Here is a 16,247-nt window from a genome sequence, read left to right on the forward strand (position 1 = left end):
CAAAATTAAAACAACGTATGTACACAATAAAAAAAAAACAGAGCTGAGTCAGAGGAACATTTTATCATTTTCAATATTAAAAAAGAAAAAAATAGAAAGAAAAGAAAAAGCATTCTTCTTTTTTCTTTCATTGTTTTTGTTTTTGTTTTTTAGCTTGTCATTGTTTAAGGTGATGTTTGACGAGATCATCATCAAACGATCATCACACCGTTCGTTCATAAATTCATTCATAAAAATCAAAATCAAAAACAGATTAAAAATTTAAAAAAGGAAATTAAAAAGGAATAATTATGAAAGGTGGTGGTAGAGTTATAGTAGTCAAGAGCAACAACTGTTGTTGTTGTTGTTGTTCTTTTATTGTTTTTGTTTATCAATTATTATTATTATTACTACTTTTCTTATTCTTATTATCATCATTTTTGTTTTTCTTGTTCTTTTTTTGTTCTTCTTCGGTGTTCTATCTTTTCAACAATTTAACTTCCACCGTTGATAATTGCTTTTTTCATTTTCAATATTTTCATTTTCCATTTCCTTGACTTTCACGAAAATTTTGTTGCTAAAATCAACACAATTTTAAAATGAGAAAACTAAATAAAAACTGAATCTTTTAGGTTACCCAAATCATTATTGTGCTTTTGTTGTTTCTTCTTCGCGTTCTTCTTTTGTGGGTTGTGGAATCTAGGGTTAGAAAAAGGGGGAAAATTTGATCTTGATCATCGATGGATGCTGAAGAAGCAGAGAACAATACCCAGAAGGGTGATGATGGGGGTGAAAATAGCAATGAGAATTACAATATCAACAATAACAATGGAAGTAATAGCAAAATTATGAGTTCAAGTGAAGGTCAGAGCAAGCCCAAGCGTCAGATGAAAACCCCTTTTCAGCTTGAAATGTTAGAGAAAGCTTATGCTTGTAAGTTCATCACTTTTTCTTTCCTTTGTTCTTCAAATTTGAGGTTTTTATTTTGTTTTTATGATTTTGGGTTTTTTGTTTTGTTAAAGTTTTTGTGTTTTGTTTTGATGACAGTGGAGACTTACCCTTCGGAGAGTACGAGGGTAGAGCTGTCGGAGAAGTTGGGGTTGTCGGATCGACAGTTACAGATGTGGTTCTGTCATCGGAGGTTGAAAGACAAGAAGGAGTTACCAACTAAGAAGCCAAAAAAGGTGCCACCTTTGCCGGATTCTCCTACTGATGAACCTAACCCCAAGTTGGTTATTGAGCCCTTAAATGAATATGGATCCGGGTCGGGTTCTGGGTCTAGTCCGTTTGCTCGACCGGAGTTGAGGAATGTTGTGCCTCCTCGGACTTACTATGAGTCGCCGCAGACTATAATGGAGCTTAGAGCAATTGCTTGTGTGGAAGCACAGTTAGGAGAGTCTTTAAGGGAAGATGGACCTATTTTAGGAATTGAGTTTGATCCATTGCCACCTGATGCATTTGGGGCACCATTAGGTATAGTCAATGTTCTTTCAGCTTGGTCTTACTATCTTTCGCTTGCAGTTTTAGAATGAGTGACTTTTTTTTTAGTTTATACTTGTGTTGAGTTTTGTTTATGATGGTGTATTTCCTTTTTTGTGTTTTGTCTTTATATTGTTCGTTTCTATTTAGGTATCATGATAAATTGATCACAGTGTTGACTATAGCGTTTCCTTTTCTGACATGTAGCCTGATAAATGGCTAACTAGTTTCTTAGAAGTTTTGTATTATGGTAGCAAAGTTGGGATGGAATAACTTCTCTTTGGATGATTTTTCTTTGAATTCAAAATTTTTGTGAGGAACAATGCTGTCATGGTATAAGTTGCTCGTGAAATATGAATGATTGTTTCGATGGGTGCATGGACTTTGTTTGGCGACTTACTTCCGGTATTTTCTTTTGGTGCAGCTGTTGCAGAACAGCAGAAGCGGCCTAGTCTTGCCTACGACAATAAAATATATGAAAGACATGAAGTTAGACCGAATAAGGTTAGTCTTAGTAGAGCTTGTATGTGCTAAGTGTTTAGAGACGCATGTTAAAAATCTCTTCTTTTTTCTCATTCACAATTGTGTGAGATGGTTATCAAGATTGAAATTGAATACCTTATTTTATAATCCTTCTTTTACCTTTAATAAATGACTTACTGGTAGTATAAGCTTGACTTGTTATATGGGTCATTTTATTACATTAACCTCCATCCTTTATTTAGATACATGCATAAAAGGGAGGGAAAAATTAATGTGGATGTGTAGACTTGGATGTTCACTTGGCATACCGTGTGTTTTATAGTTGAGTCATAAGTTTATTTTGTCTTTTCTCGCAGATAATATTTATGAATGTCCTTTTGACAAAATATAGTCTTTATTATGTTTCCTTTAATAGTTTAAGGAACCTGAAAACTTGTTTTTAATTTATTCATGCATGTTTTAATTCTATCTACGTACTGCTAGGAATGAGTAAGATTTTATCTGTTTGGTTGTTTCATTTGACATTCTGATTTAAAACGGGCTCCATTCCAGGCAATGGCAAGGACATTCCCTGAATATACATTTGTTCCGAACCAGTCCAGCATTAGATCTGATACGTTTGGGCAATTGAGTCAGCCTCATTTATATGACCCAATGGAGGGTCCTACTAGAACTCCTCCTTTTCCGATTGGAAATGAACATCTACCTAGAACTCATGCTACTCAAAGCCATTCTTCCCGTGCTCGCCTTTCGTCTCAACAGGAAAAACACATGACTCCCTATACTTCCCCTCCCCCGCTTTTGTCTCAACATGACAAAAAAGTGATTCCCTATCCATCTCCTCCTCGAGACAATGATGTTGTCCCCAAAAGGGAACCTCACATAAACATAGCCAATATTGGTATGAACTCCCAATTCACTGATCACCAAATCGTTGGACAAGAAAATTCTTTAGCTTTACCTGGTGGACAAGTTTTCCATAATGATGTGGTGCTGCGTGTGGAGAAGAAACGAAAGGTATTAAATTGAATTTTAAGCTAAGTGTTATTTTTTATTACTTTCCCCAACAATGTGAAGTTAATATAATACTTTCTGTGCTGAGGATGATTTATATTTTTAACTTTATTCATGTAGAGTGACGATGTCAGAGTTGCAAAGGAAGTTGAAGCCTATGAAATAAGGATGAAGAAAGAACTTGAGAAACAAGATATCCTAAGAAGAAAGGTTTTATTCGTTGAACGTAACCTGTCACCATGCATTGTGTGCAGTTTAAAGACATCCTAATCTTTTTTAGCTAACCCATCTATTTTCCATTTCGTCCTAGAATGAAGAGCGAATGAGGAAAGAAATGGAAAGACAAGATCGTGAGAGAAGGAAGGAAGAAGAGAGGCTGATGCGTGAGAGACAGCGAGAAGAGGAAAGATCAAGGCGTGAGCAAAAGCGGGAGGAAGAACGAAGGGAAAAATATTTGATGAAAGAACATTTAAGAGTATGTTTTAAGCCTCATGATTATAGCTTTCTTGAGTTTAATATTTAGAGACATCTAAGGATATTTAAGTATCCTAATATACCTTATTTGTGTTATATATTAAAAAGGCTGAGAAAAGGAAGCAGAAAGAAGAGATTCGCAAAGAGAAAGAGGCAGAGAGAAGGAAAGCGGCCCTTGAAAAGGCAAATGCTCGTAGAATAGCGAAAGAATCTATGGAGCTCCTTGAGGATGAACAGCTGGAATTGATGGAGTTGGCTGCAGCAAGCAAGGGGCTGTCCTCTATTATCCAAATTGATCTTGATACTTTGCAAAACCTTGAATCATTTAGGGGTGAGCAATTTCTCATTATTTTCCTTAGTGATATTGCATAATTTGGTTCTTGCAACCTTCAGTGTTTATCTGGAAATACTAAGAAAAAGGCTGTACTGCCAACACTTGTACTGTAGATTCCTTGTGTGTTTTCCCGCCAAAAAGTGTAAAGCTAAAAAAGCCATTTGCTATCCAGCCCTGGATCAACTCCGATCAAGATGTTGGCAACCTTCTCATGGTATGTTTGAATTGCCTCTCTTGTTTCTTCTATCGTTCATATACAACATATCACACACTGATTGCAAAATTCTTTTTTGGTATTTTCGGGGGGGTGATAAGGTGACGTCAAGTTGACCATGCATGTATGCTAGACTGACATTATTGTAGCATGTGGATCCACTTTTTTTTGTAGTATATTTTAATTACTGTCTTTATTCTTAAATTATTAATTCTGAATTTAAAGTATGAAAGATGTGGTGTTCTATTTCAGGTTTGGAGATTCTTAATTACCTTTGCTGATGTTCTAGAGTTATGGCCTTTTACTCTTGATGAATTTGTTCAAGAATTTCATGATTATGTGAGTAAATCTGGCCTTTCTCACTGGTTTTGTACTGCAAGCAAACTATTTTTCGTGCAATTTTGGCTCATATATTTAATTTGAAACTCTTCGATCACAGGATTCAAGATTGTTGTGTGAGATACATGTTGCTGTTCTTAAAGTGATAATAAAAGACATTGAAGATGTTGCAAGGACACCTACAGGATTAGGAGTGAACCAGAATGGAGCTGCTAATCCTGCTGGTGGCCATCCAGAGATTGTGGAAGGAGTAAGTTGAACTATATTAAAAAAATCATCTGTTATTTTGAGGCAAATAATGCTTTTGTCTGATGAAGTCGACACCAATAATGTTGTCTTTTATGTCAGGCATATACATGGGGCTTTGACATACGAAATTGGCAGAAGAACTTAAATCAATTGACATGGCCTGAAATTTTGCGACAGTTAGCACTATCTGCAGGATTTGGACCAAAGCTGAGAAAAAGAAGTATTACGTGGTCATATGCAAATGATAAAGAAGAGGTTCATTTTCTTTATTTTACTTTCAATTTTCTGCCCAAAATTGTAATCTTTTTGTTATCATTGACTATTTTCAGCGACCATTTATGATTTTGCATGCGTGTTAAATCAGCAATGGAATTCCTCGTCTTACATTTGTTATTGATTAAGTGAAACAAAATGTATTTGTTACTGCAGGGACGAAGTGGTGAAGATGTCATTTCTACACTCCGTAATGGTTCAGCAGCTGTAAGTGCAGTGGCAAAAATGCAAGAGAAAGGTCTATTAGCTCCTCGAAGATCAAGACATAGGTTAACTCCAGGAACCGTTAAATTTGCAGCATTTCATGTTCTCTCTCTTGAGGGCAGCAAGGGTTTGAATGTACTAGATCTTGCAGAAAAGATTCAGGTGAATTTTTATCATCACATTGAATTCTCTTTTAAAATTTGTCAACTTTGTCCTTATGTTTTTTTCTTGTCAGAAATCTGGTCTTCGGGACTTGACAACAAGCAAGACACCTGAAGCATCGATTTCGGTTGCTTTGACTAGAGATGGCAAACTTTTCGAAAGAATAGCTCCATCAACATATCGTGTACGAACTGCATTTAGAAAGGATCCTGTTGATGCTGAGGCCATTCTTTCAGAAGCAAGAAAGAAAATCCAGATATTTGAAAATGGATTTCTAGCTGGTGAAGATGCCGATGATGTTGAAAGAGAAGAAGAGTCAGAAAGTGAGGAAGTTGATGAGGATCCTGAAGACGATGATTTGGTAAATCCTTCAAGTGGAAACCAAAATACAGAACAGTATCATGATATGAACGTTTCTTCAGTAAATGTGACCGAAAATTCGGGCCATGAAGTAGACCTTATTCAAAATGAGCTTGATACCGATCTGCCTTGTTTTCTTGAGAATGGTTCCACTTCCAAGGATGTTGATCTTCCCAGTTCTGTCACCATACAACCCGTTGCTTTTGAAGATCTAAATACTGGAAAACTTGATGACAATAATATGGAAATTGATGAAACCAAGTCTGGAGAATCATGGGTTCAAGGGCTTACCGAAGGAGAATATTCCGATCTTAGTGTAGAAGAGCGTCTAAATGCACTTGTTGCATTGGTTGGGGTGGCAAATGAAGGAAATTCAGTTCGTCTTGTTCTTGAGGTGAATTAAAACTCCATGTAATTAAATATCTTCTAGTTTGCTTTTGTATTTATTTTGAGTTGACATGAAGTCTTTTTTCAGGATCGATTGGAAGCAGCAAATGCTCTGAAAAAGCAAATGTGGGCAGAAGCACAAATAGATAAAGTTCGTCTAAAAGATGATTATATTAGTAAATTAGATTTCCCACTGCTTGCTGGAAATAAAACTGAAACACAAGAGGGAAACCAAAGCCCATTGCTCGACATCAATATTAACAACATTAAGAATGAAGCTTCACCCAGCACTGCAGAAAACCAAAAAGGAGCTTCTTCTGCACAAAGCCTACTTATTGAAAAGCCATCAACAGTTCAAGATTTCGGCACAGGCACAGGTCCTGATACCTTTCAGAGTCAGGTAGCTGCACAATATTCAAAAAGATCACGATCACAGTTGAAATCCTATATTTCCCACCTAGCCGAGGAGATGTATGTCTACAGATCTTTACCCCTTGGCCAAGACCGCAGGCGTAATCGATATTGGCAATTTGTTGCATCTGCTTCTAGTAATGATCCCGGTTCTGGCAGGATCTTCGTTGAACATCATGATGGCAGTTGGAGACTTATCGATTCTGAAGAGGTAACTTTATTGACCTCTGGCACATTGATATCTTTGTTCTTAGTCGTAAGCATCTTAAGATATTGACGGTTGCTCTTCTCCCCCCCACCCATCCCCCGGAATTGCTCACACTAGAAAACACACTACCGGAAGATATCTCCCGGTAGATGGGGGGATTCTGATCAATTTAAGGGGGGACGAATAGCAACCATCTAAGATATTTCCTCCTTTAAGTTTATGATTTTCTCACTACCTATCTTAGTTTTCCATCAATGTTCGTATGAATTTGAAATGTATTTACACTTTGCCTTATAACTAGTATAGTATTATTTATTCTCCCACTCCTATACAGGACTTTGATATTCTTTTGACATCACTGGATTCACGCGGGATCAGGGAATCTCATTTGCGCTTAATGTTGCAAAAGATTCAGAAATCCTTTAAAGAAAATGTTCTAAAAAATACACAATATGCAAAAATCGGAAGCATAGGGGAAGGTTCTATTAAAATTGAAGCTAATGAGAAATATTCAATGCCTGAGCGCCATTCAGGATCTGACAGTCCTAGCAGTACCCTTCATGACTTGAACTCCGGTCCATCCGAAACTTCGTCATCCTTCAAAATTGAGCTTTGGAAAAGTGAGAACGAAAAGAAAGCTGCATTGCGAAGGTATCAAGATTTTCAGAAGTGGATGTGGAAAGAATGCTATAATTCATCAATTTTATGTGCAATGAAATTTGGGGTAAAGAGATGCAAACCTCAGGTGGATATATGTCAAATCTGTCTCAATCCTTATTTTGTTGAAGACTCTCATTGCAATTCCTGCCACAGCACGTTTCCGGCAAATAATGGGTTTGATATTTCTAAGCATGCATTTCAATGTGTTGGCAATTTATCCAAAGATATTGGTATTATGGAGCATTCTCTTCCCATAAGGACTAGATTGCTCAAGGTCCTGCTGTCATATATGGAGGTGAGATCAACTTCCAATTCTTAATCTTGAACATGATTTTCTTGTAAATTTTAAAATATCATTTTACATTTTTTTTTCTTTCACATTGATTTACAGGCATCTGTTCTCTCTGAAGCATTTGGAACAATTTGGACAACTGATTTTAGGAAGCGTTGGGGTGTGAAGTTGAGTAAATCATCATCTGTTGAGGAGCTTCTACAGGTTTCATGCTGTTTCTAGTCTTGAAGTTTTATCTTCCATATATATGCATCATTTCAAAAAATCAACAGTCAATACTAATGCAGGCATACTTAAACTAAACAACCTATTTTGCAGATGTTGACCCTATTTGAAAAAGCACTACGGCGAGATTTTCTGTCATCAGACTTCTCTACAACAGACGAATTGTTGGGATTAAGCAGCAAGTCAAAAAGTTCTGCGCATGTGTCTGCTGATCCTGAATCAGTTGCTCTACTTCCATGGATTCCACAAACCACTGCAGCATTGTCTCTCAGGCTTTTTGAGTTCGATTCATCCATCATCTATGTAAAGCTCGAAAAACTTGAGCCTGTTGAGGAAAAAGAAGCAAGAGAATACATTGTGAGTCTTTCATTTTCCTGTGTTATCATGTTTTGAGCATCTGGGTCATTGACTAGAATTCATGATAATCTATTTATCTAATGGAACATTTTTTTGTTGCTTATTTACAGACGCTTCCATCAAGATATACTCCCTTCAAGCCTAATAGGGAGGTTGAGCCAGCAGCTCTTGATCATGATGGATTAACCAAAGTTAAATCCTCTGCTAAAATTGTACGAAGCAATAAACGTGGACGAGGGGCTAGTGATCATGGGCGGGGTAAAAATCTGTCTAAAAGAATGTACAATTCCAAACGAGATGCTGGCCGTCGAAACGTGAAGTTCACCGAGAATCTAAGTCAAAGACTAAAACAGCAGGGACGAGGAACACAAGGACAAGGAGGTGGACGAGGTCGCCGAACAGTCAGAAAACGTAGAGTAGAAAAAAGAGCTGTTGAAGATTTGTTGCTGGGACATGCAGCTGCCAGTCATAGCTCCATGAGTGGGAGAGAACCATTTAGAGGTTTGCATGAAGAATGGGATGATGGAGAAAAGGCAAGTCCCATGACTCCTGTTCACATTGGGGTTGCTGAAAATAGTAACAGTGCTGAAGAGATGGAATATGATAATGCTCAAGCAATAGAATATGATGATAATGTTCAAGCAGTGGAATCTTATGATAATGCTCAAGCAATGGAATCTGATGATGATGCTCAAGCAGTAGAATATGATCATGGAAACTGGGAGATAGGTTATAATGGTGTCTCTCCTAATGGATGGAATAGGGATTTGGTTGGAATGAGTGATGAAGATGTGGATGGTTTTGAAGATGGCAATGACAACGACAATGGCAATGTTATTGGCTTTGAAGAGAATGAAGAGGAAGATTCCGAGGAAGATGTTATGAGTGAAGGTTCAGATGGCATGGCGAATAGAGTAGAGAATGTAGGAGGCTCATATTTGTCTGTCTCTGAAGATTCTTCTGATTAGAACATCCATTTTTAATTTGATGAATGTAGGGATTTGCATATTAAGGCTGCATTACATTTTTCTTATAGCAGTTTTACAAATACCTCAGTTCCAGGTTGCAAATCACACGGCTGGAAGAATTTATGGTTGAGTAGATTTAGTGTATATTATCCATGCAAATGGATCCTTGTATTTTTAAGCCTTATGCTGAGAGAGGGCTTTGTAGCCAACCTCATTTTGTTGTTGTTTTTATCCTCCACTCCTTGTAATAGATACTCATCAACTAATAAAGTTTTATTACCACCTTGATTGTCTTTTCAATGTTTGGAATACTTAGCACTGATAAAATATCTAGGAATCAAAGATCAAGCCTCAAATATGTTGAAAATAGTAAGTGCTTAATAGGGGAGTTACCTTTCTACTTGTTAAAACTTGTTGAAAATAACAGACCTTACCTAATGGCTAATGTAGAAAAACTTGTTTAGTTGTTGTATAAGATTGTGTTCCTAGTTATTCAAATAATACATATTGCAGACTACAAATACGAAAATATTAAGTGCTCTAATATCAATTGCAATTCAAAATATTATATCTCAATACTTATGTAGATGACACTGTTAAGGGATCTCACAAAACAACTACACATATCAAAGACACATGAAATGGAGCAATATGAAAGGCTATTATTATGTTATGCACAAGATACATTTGGCAGTGGTTGGCACTCTATTATGTAGTTATGGACATTTCTTAATTCTGGCTTTCTGTTTCAGCTTCAACCATGCTTGGGAATGTGATGTTGAATTTGATCCTAAGATTACCCTTCTGTGAAGGCTTTTTGGAAATTGGCATCCCTTCTCCGGCGACAACTTCTTCATAGGTTGGATCGATTAAATTGTTTATGGCAATGGTCAAATCCCTTCCATCCAAAGTAGTAAGTTGGAAGGTGTAGCTTCTGGTTAGAGATTCACTTTCTGCAAATGATATCTTGTGTGTCACAACCAAATCATTACCTTCTCTTGTAAATACACTGTGTGGTTTCTCATCAATAATGAATACAATATCTGCAGCAGTAACATTTGGTTGCTCATTTCCTTTCTCTGGGAATGTGATTTTTGTTCCTTTTTTCCAGCCTGGTTGGATTTCAATTGTTAAGATTTCCTCCGCAGGTAGAGTTTTGCTGCAAACACATGCATGAGAGATTAGATTAATAAATGGCTATACTTGTAGGCACACATAACAAGTGAAAGATAGGGAACATTTACTAGTGTCAGCGTAAACTAATTTTACACTAATGTCGAATGAAAATCTAGTATTTTGCAGTTACTTTTAAAACGCGGTTACAAAGTTAGCTTACGTGACAATATGTTTGAGTGTATCGAAACTTGATTTATTATCAAATCCAACATAAAAAGAACACTCATTCTGCGCATAGCTCTGAAATTGTTCGAGTTTAAGTTGTTGCGAACCTAAAAAGCAGGGGAAGAGCATTTACCCGCTTGCGTATGCAATTTCCCTTGAGATCTTCATCTTTTTGGTAGTACCTTTATAAAGCTCCTCAAGGCTGCAAGGTAATTTATTTTCAATGGGAGGTGCCTTGCGCCTTGGAACTTGGCTCGCTTGGCTTGCTTGTCTGCTTTCTGCGAACATGTCTTGGCCAAAAATATCACCGAAGGCACTTGACACCCACGAACGACCCCTCATGCCTCTGCAGCCGCCACCCCTCATTCCCATTCCTCCACATGGGCTTGAAAAACCAAAAGCTTCTGCAAAGATGCCATTTGCACTTCTGGGATTGAATCTAAACCTTCTGCCATCTGGAGTTTGGAAGTATGTAGCTGCACCTTCATCTGTTGGTGCCATTCCGTTTTTAAGGCCGCTTTCTCCATATTGATCATAAATCGCTCTCTTTTGTGGATCACTTAGAACCTTCACGAAACCCAAACATGATACTGAGTCAGATTCTGTATGCATAGCCGACTAATCAACCATGTGATTATAAGTTTATAACAGTATTACTCAACAACTGATAGTAACTACTAAGTAGTAAGAAGCTAACTGTCTCGGCAACATACAATCAATTTTGTTTGGTAAACCAAAGTATCCTCCGCGCACAATTGTGAAGGCTAATTCTGAGTTAATTGATATCCATTTAAAGGATTGACCTCTCACAATATCTTTTTACATACGCACGGATCAGGAATCGAACACTGAACCAAATGATGCTTACACTGCAATCCTTACTTAGGATGAAATATAAGTCAAATGAATAATCAATCTTTCACTACATGAAAAATACGACAAATCAACCTATAATCACATTGAATAATGAAAAATATATGTATGAAAATTGAGAATTTTGGTAAGGAGCAAAGTTCTAAATTCATAAAATTCTTTGACCTTTCTTTAGAAATCCTCAATCTTGTTCCTACTGTATATTACAGATTATGAGCCTCAAAACCGGATCTCATTCTCAATATGACATAAAAAATCAATCAAAGCTTAAACATAAACCAAAAGACAGTAATCAGAAACAGACAAAACATTGACCAAAACAGAAAACAAAGCAATCTGATCTGTAACAAAACATCCTCAAGCAACATCAAAGTTGACCACAATTTTGTAGCAATTAAATTAAACTAAAGACAAGATGAAGTTACATATATACCTCATATGCTTCAGATATGAGTTTGAATTTAATCTCAGCATCTTTGTTATTGTTGGGATTTTTATCAGGGTGCCATTTCATAGCAAGTTTTCTGTAAGCTTTTTTCAACTCTTCTTCTGTTGCATTCCTTTCAACCTCCAAAATTTCATAGTAATCCAAACCCATCTTCCACCACAACTACTATACAAAAACTTCAAAGTCTTTCGGTTTTTCTCTTCAACTTTGGATAGGACCTTTCTTTCTTCAAGTGTCTTTGTCCTGTTGCTGGATTCTGTACTAATGATTATTAACTTTTTTTTGACTGAATAATTGATCAGAAACTTAACTTGATGTATGGAAATTTATCTATTTACAGTTTTAAATATTAACCAAATATATCTAGTATTTTCACGTATCAAGAAAAGAATATTTTTAGTATTCTACCAAATCAGATTTAGAATAAATATTTGATTAAGAGTTTGTTTGGTAGCATGATTAGTATAGTGACCGAACATAAACCAGGATAAAAATAAGATATGATATAAGTAGATAACAGTTATCCTAAATTATTCTAATATGATTCTATTATGAGTACAAAACTAATCAATAAATCTTTTACCTTTATTAACAAAAAACAATAAAAATAAAAATAACATTTATTCTCGTATATGATAGATTATAGCGTGAGTACATAGACTAACGGTGTAAAATTATTTTACACTGTCAATCAATATCAATCATATTTTCCGCCACATCACATTACCTCACTAAACCACACTTTTTTAATATAATGTGGAAGAATGCTTCATTCTTATTGATTGTCAGTGTAAAATTAATTTATACTGACGATGTGTAGTCTTTAAACTCATTAAAAAATATGAATATCATTTAGTTGACCAAAAATTATCTTTTATATACATCTTATTTGAATATATAAATATACATTGCTGAAGTGGATATGTTGGTACATATCTAAATAATGTTTAATATAAAAAAAATTGATAAACAATTATTTACAAACCTATTAAAATTACTCACCTCATTAACCAGTACCTATTTAAATAAATTGTGTACTGAAAAATACATATTTAATTGAATTTTATCTAAAGATATCACCTCATACATATTTAAATGAATTTTATAAATAAGTTCAATTATATCTTATATATTTTGTTTTATTCGACATTTAACTACATACTTATGAGAATCAAGATTACTACACTAAAGACATGGAGTATTACTTAGATCAATTTATCATCAATAGATATTTTTATTTTTTATTTTATCAAGTAGCTTAGTGGAACCAATAAATCTTATATATTTATTATTATTATACTCACTATTTTCTTCATATATAAAAATATATCTCCACGCGAAACACGAGTTTAAAAGGTTTATAGAGATAGACTTTAACACTACCAACTCAATTACACATAATCACATAGTTTTTCATGTAAAAAAAAATATAAATTCAACTAATCAACATTGCATAACTTCAACCACATCATTTTAAGCTCTAGATCAACCATATGGTTCAAAATGTGATTCCTCAATCCTCAACTTGGAGTTTTTGCAACATATATTACACAAAAACTACATAAACCAAAAACCAAAAGTCCTATAAAACAATTGAGGAAGAAGAAAATTAAGGTATACACATTCACTCACAATGAATGCATACTAAATCCACTACTGTGTCAGAAGTCTCTTGATTCCAGCTTTCTGCTCAGATGTCAACCTTGCTGGAAACTTAATATTAAATTTGATCCTAAGATTACCCTTCTTTGTAGGATCTTTTTGAATAGGCATACCTTCCTTTGGAACAATCTCTTCATAGTTTGGATGAATTATATTGTTTATAGGAATGTTCAGAACTCTTCCATCTAGTGTTGTGAGACGAACATTGTAACCACCTGTTAATGCTTCTGCAAGAGATATTTTATGTGTCATAACCAAATCATTATCATCTCTTTTAAATACACTGTGAGGTTTTTCATCAATGACAAATACAAGATCTGCTGGTATCACATTTGGTTGCTCATTTCCTTTCTCAGGGAATGTTATTTTTGTTCCTTTTTTCCATCCGGGTTTGATTTCAATTGGTATGATTTCTTCCACCAGCATAGTTTTTCTGCAAAAAACAGATAAGTAGACAAATTTAATCAAACAAGCAATAAAAACTCAGCCAAAGATTGATCTTATGACACATTGAATGGATATGATGATGAACTTTGAGTCTAATTCAATGCCGTAGAAAAAGCTTGCAGTGCAAGTTAGAATAGTATCTGAACCAATATTTTACAAATCAGACCAAACCAGCCAGTTGACTCAACAATTTGATCCCATTGCAATTTAGTCGAACTAGGTTAAACTGTAATTGAACAGAGGTTTTACCGATTCGACACTCAATCTGATATTTAAAACAATAATCAAAATAGTTAAAGTCATGTCATCCATCAATGAATTTAAGATGGACTCTATTATGAGTCAAGTTTCTCTCTTCTTTTTCTGTTAGACGTGGCAAATACCACTATCAATCTCACAATATCGACATTGTTAGTTAAACTATGACTTATACACAAGTTGAGGTTCTCTCTATTTCTTAAAAAGATGATAAGTCTATTTATGAAACATATAGACACAAATAAGTGATCAATGATAATCATTTTCTAAATTACTTTTAAAAATATAGGACTCATCAATCTCCTATCTAAGTCTACCAACAAGAAATTGTGTTAATCCTCCGATTCAAGGGGAAAGAGACCATAGTAATCCATAATTCAAAACTCGGACTCATCAATCCCCTATCTAAATCTGACCTACGAATTCGGATTCTCCCAAACAATTCGTCCTTAAAGAGTTCATTAACCACTTAACTAAGTCAACCAACATGTATATCAGTAAAGTAACAGATTGAAATGTTAAGCAAAGAGTACTTACCCACTTGCATCTGCAATTTCCCTTGAAATCTTCATCTTTTTAGTGGTCCCTTTATAGAGCTCCTCAAGGCTACAAGGCAATCTTTTCTCAATAGGAGCTGCCTTGCGAGGTCCTTGATGCTGCATAGGCCTACCTTCATTAAATTGAGAAAATATATCATCACCACCAAACATTCCACCAAAGGATCTAGACCCACCTCTCATTCCATTCCCACCATTACCCATTCCTCCAAATGGGCTTGAAAACCCAAAAAACTCTGCAAATATATCATCTGCATTTCTTGGATTGAACCTAAATGTTGTTGGCCCATCTCCACTTTGGAAGAATGAAGCCCCACCTGCACCACCTTGTGGAGGGGGCACTTGCCCTTTAAGCCCTTCTTCTCCATATTGATCATAAATTGCTTTCTTTTGTGGATCACTTAGAACCTTCATGAAAAAAAACCAAAACCAATTAATATTCAGATTGTTGGAACAATTAATAACAACAGAAATAACAAATCAAGCAAACAATGAACACTCAAGAAGATTGATAACAGAGTTTCTCAAGTGATGATTCGTTTATGTCACATGAATAAATGAAGTAAGATTTCAGTGTTACAAACAGTATTTATAATAATAATAATTTGGTCCCGATAACAACAACCTGAACCATACCACGGGGCTAACATCCCCGCACCCCACACCCCCAACTCCTGGTCGCCCCCAGCCTCTTCCTGATGCATATAAACCACTTGGGTTGGCCTAGTGGTGTTGGTCTGGGGCCTTGGAGTGTGCTCCTCTCAAGGTCTCAAGTTTGATTCTCTCCCGTGTCAATTTAGGTGGGCCCGTCCATACAAAGTAAAAAATACTCTTACTTTAAAAGGGCTCCAGCAAGTGGATGGTGGGATTTGTTCCCTCGGATTAGTTGCTCGCTCCTTGGGCGGATACAGAGTTTTCATTAAAATAAATAAATAAAGAATCTACGATTCTAACTCCAACCCTTCGAATCATGTCTCTAATAACTATCAACTCAGTTCCCTTTACGGGACCAGATTTCCTATATTAAACTATGAAGCACCGAACCAAACAAATTTGAAAAAATAACATAATTCAGTACAATCACAGTAACATACGTAATAGGTAGAAACATAAATTAATTTAACGTACTAGGATGTTTTTTTTTGTTTATGTTACCTCGTATGCTTCAGAAATCTCTTTGAATTTGGATTCAGCTTCTTTCTTATTGGTTGGATTCTTATCAGGGTGCCACTTCATGGCAAGTTTTCTATATGCTTTCTTCAATTCTTCATCTGTTGCATTCTTGTCGACCTGCAAAATCTTGTAGTAGTCCACTCCCATGATTTGTTTGTTGCGTTGTGACTCTGTTCTTGAATAGCGAAGCTTTTTCTCTGTTGCTGAATGATTATTGTTATTGGTGATGTTCTTGAAATTTGTTATTAGGGTTTGGTTTGAATGATTCGATGAATATTAGTAGGGAATGAGAAACAGAAGGATTTATCTGGAAGGTGTGTGTGGAATCGTAATACCAGAAGAGTGTAGAACTTTCCAGGCGTGCGAAAAGATTTAGAAGAAATTTTCTAGTGTAATTGTGTTTGAAAGTGCCACCT

The 16,247-nt window shown here is 35.6% G+C and overlaps 3 protein-coding genes across 3 annotated transcripts; 1 reads left to right on the top strand and 2 right to left on the bottom strand.

Moving 5' to 3' along the window:
* Positions 1-45: 45 nt before the first annotated feature.
* LOC123898328 (homeobox-DDT domain protein RLT1-like) lies at positions 46-9,372 on the top strand. Its single transcript, XM_045949255.1, has 18 exons — positions 46-912; positions 1,027-1,452; positions 1,883-1,962; positions 2,494-2,958; positions 3,076-3,165; positions 3,266-3,430; positions 3,538-3,760; positions 3,877-3,977; positions 4,230-4,316; positions 4,417-4,566; positions 4,665-4,820; positions 4,995-5,204; positions 5,278-5,958; positions 6,040-6,573; positions 6,905-7,525; positions 7,622-7,726; positions 7,841-8,104; positions 8,215-9,372. The coding sequence occupies exons 1-18, from the start codon at positions 720-722 to the stop codon at positions 9,070-9,072; spliced, it is 5,409 nt and encodes a 1,802-aa protein (XP_045805211.1). The 5' UTR covers positions 46-719; the 3' UTR covers positions 9,073-9,372.
* Positions 9,373-9,593: 221 nt separating this feature from the next.
* On the bottom strand, positions 9,594-12,094 carry LOC123898329 (dnaJ homolog subfamily B member 4-like). The gene is made up of 3 exons (XM_045949256.1): positions 11,720-12,094; positions 10,547-10,980; positions 9,594-10,231 (listed from the first exon to the last, which is right to left on the bottom strand). Exons 1-3 carry the CDS (start codon positions 11,882-11,884, stop codon positions 9,802-9,804), a joined length of 1,029 nt encoding a protein of 342 aa, XP_045805212.1. The 5' UTR covers positions 11,885-12,094; the 3' UTR covers positions 9,594-9,801.
* A 1,070-nt stretch (positions 12,095-13,164) lies between these two features.
* Positions 13,165-16,247, bottom strand: LOC123899502 (dnaJ homolog subfamily B member 13-like). The gene is made up of 3 exons (XM_045950649.1): positions 15,814-16,247; positions 14,639-15,066; positions 13,165-13,829 (listed from the first exon to the last, which is right to left on the bottom strand). The coding sequence occupies exons 1-3, from the start codon at positions 15,976-15,978 to the stop codon at positions 13,388-13,390; spliced, it is 1,035 nt and encodes a 344-aa protein (XP_045806605.1). The 5' UTR covers positions 15,979-16,247; the 3' UTR covers positions 13,165-13,387.

Source organism: Trifolium pratense, linkage group LG7, assembly GCF_020283565.1.
Source record: "Trifolium pratense cultivar HEN17-A07 linkage group LG7, ARS_RC_1.1, whole genome shotgun sequence".
Taxonomy (NCBI): Eukaryota; Viridiplantae; Streptophyta; class Magnoliopsida; order Fabales; family Fabaceae; genus Trifolium; species Trifolium pratense.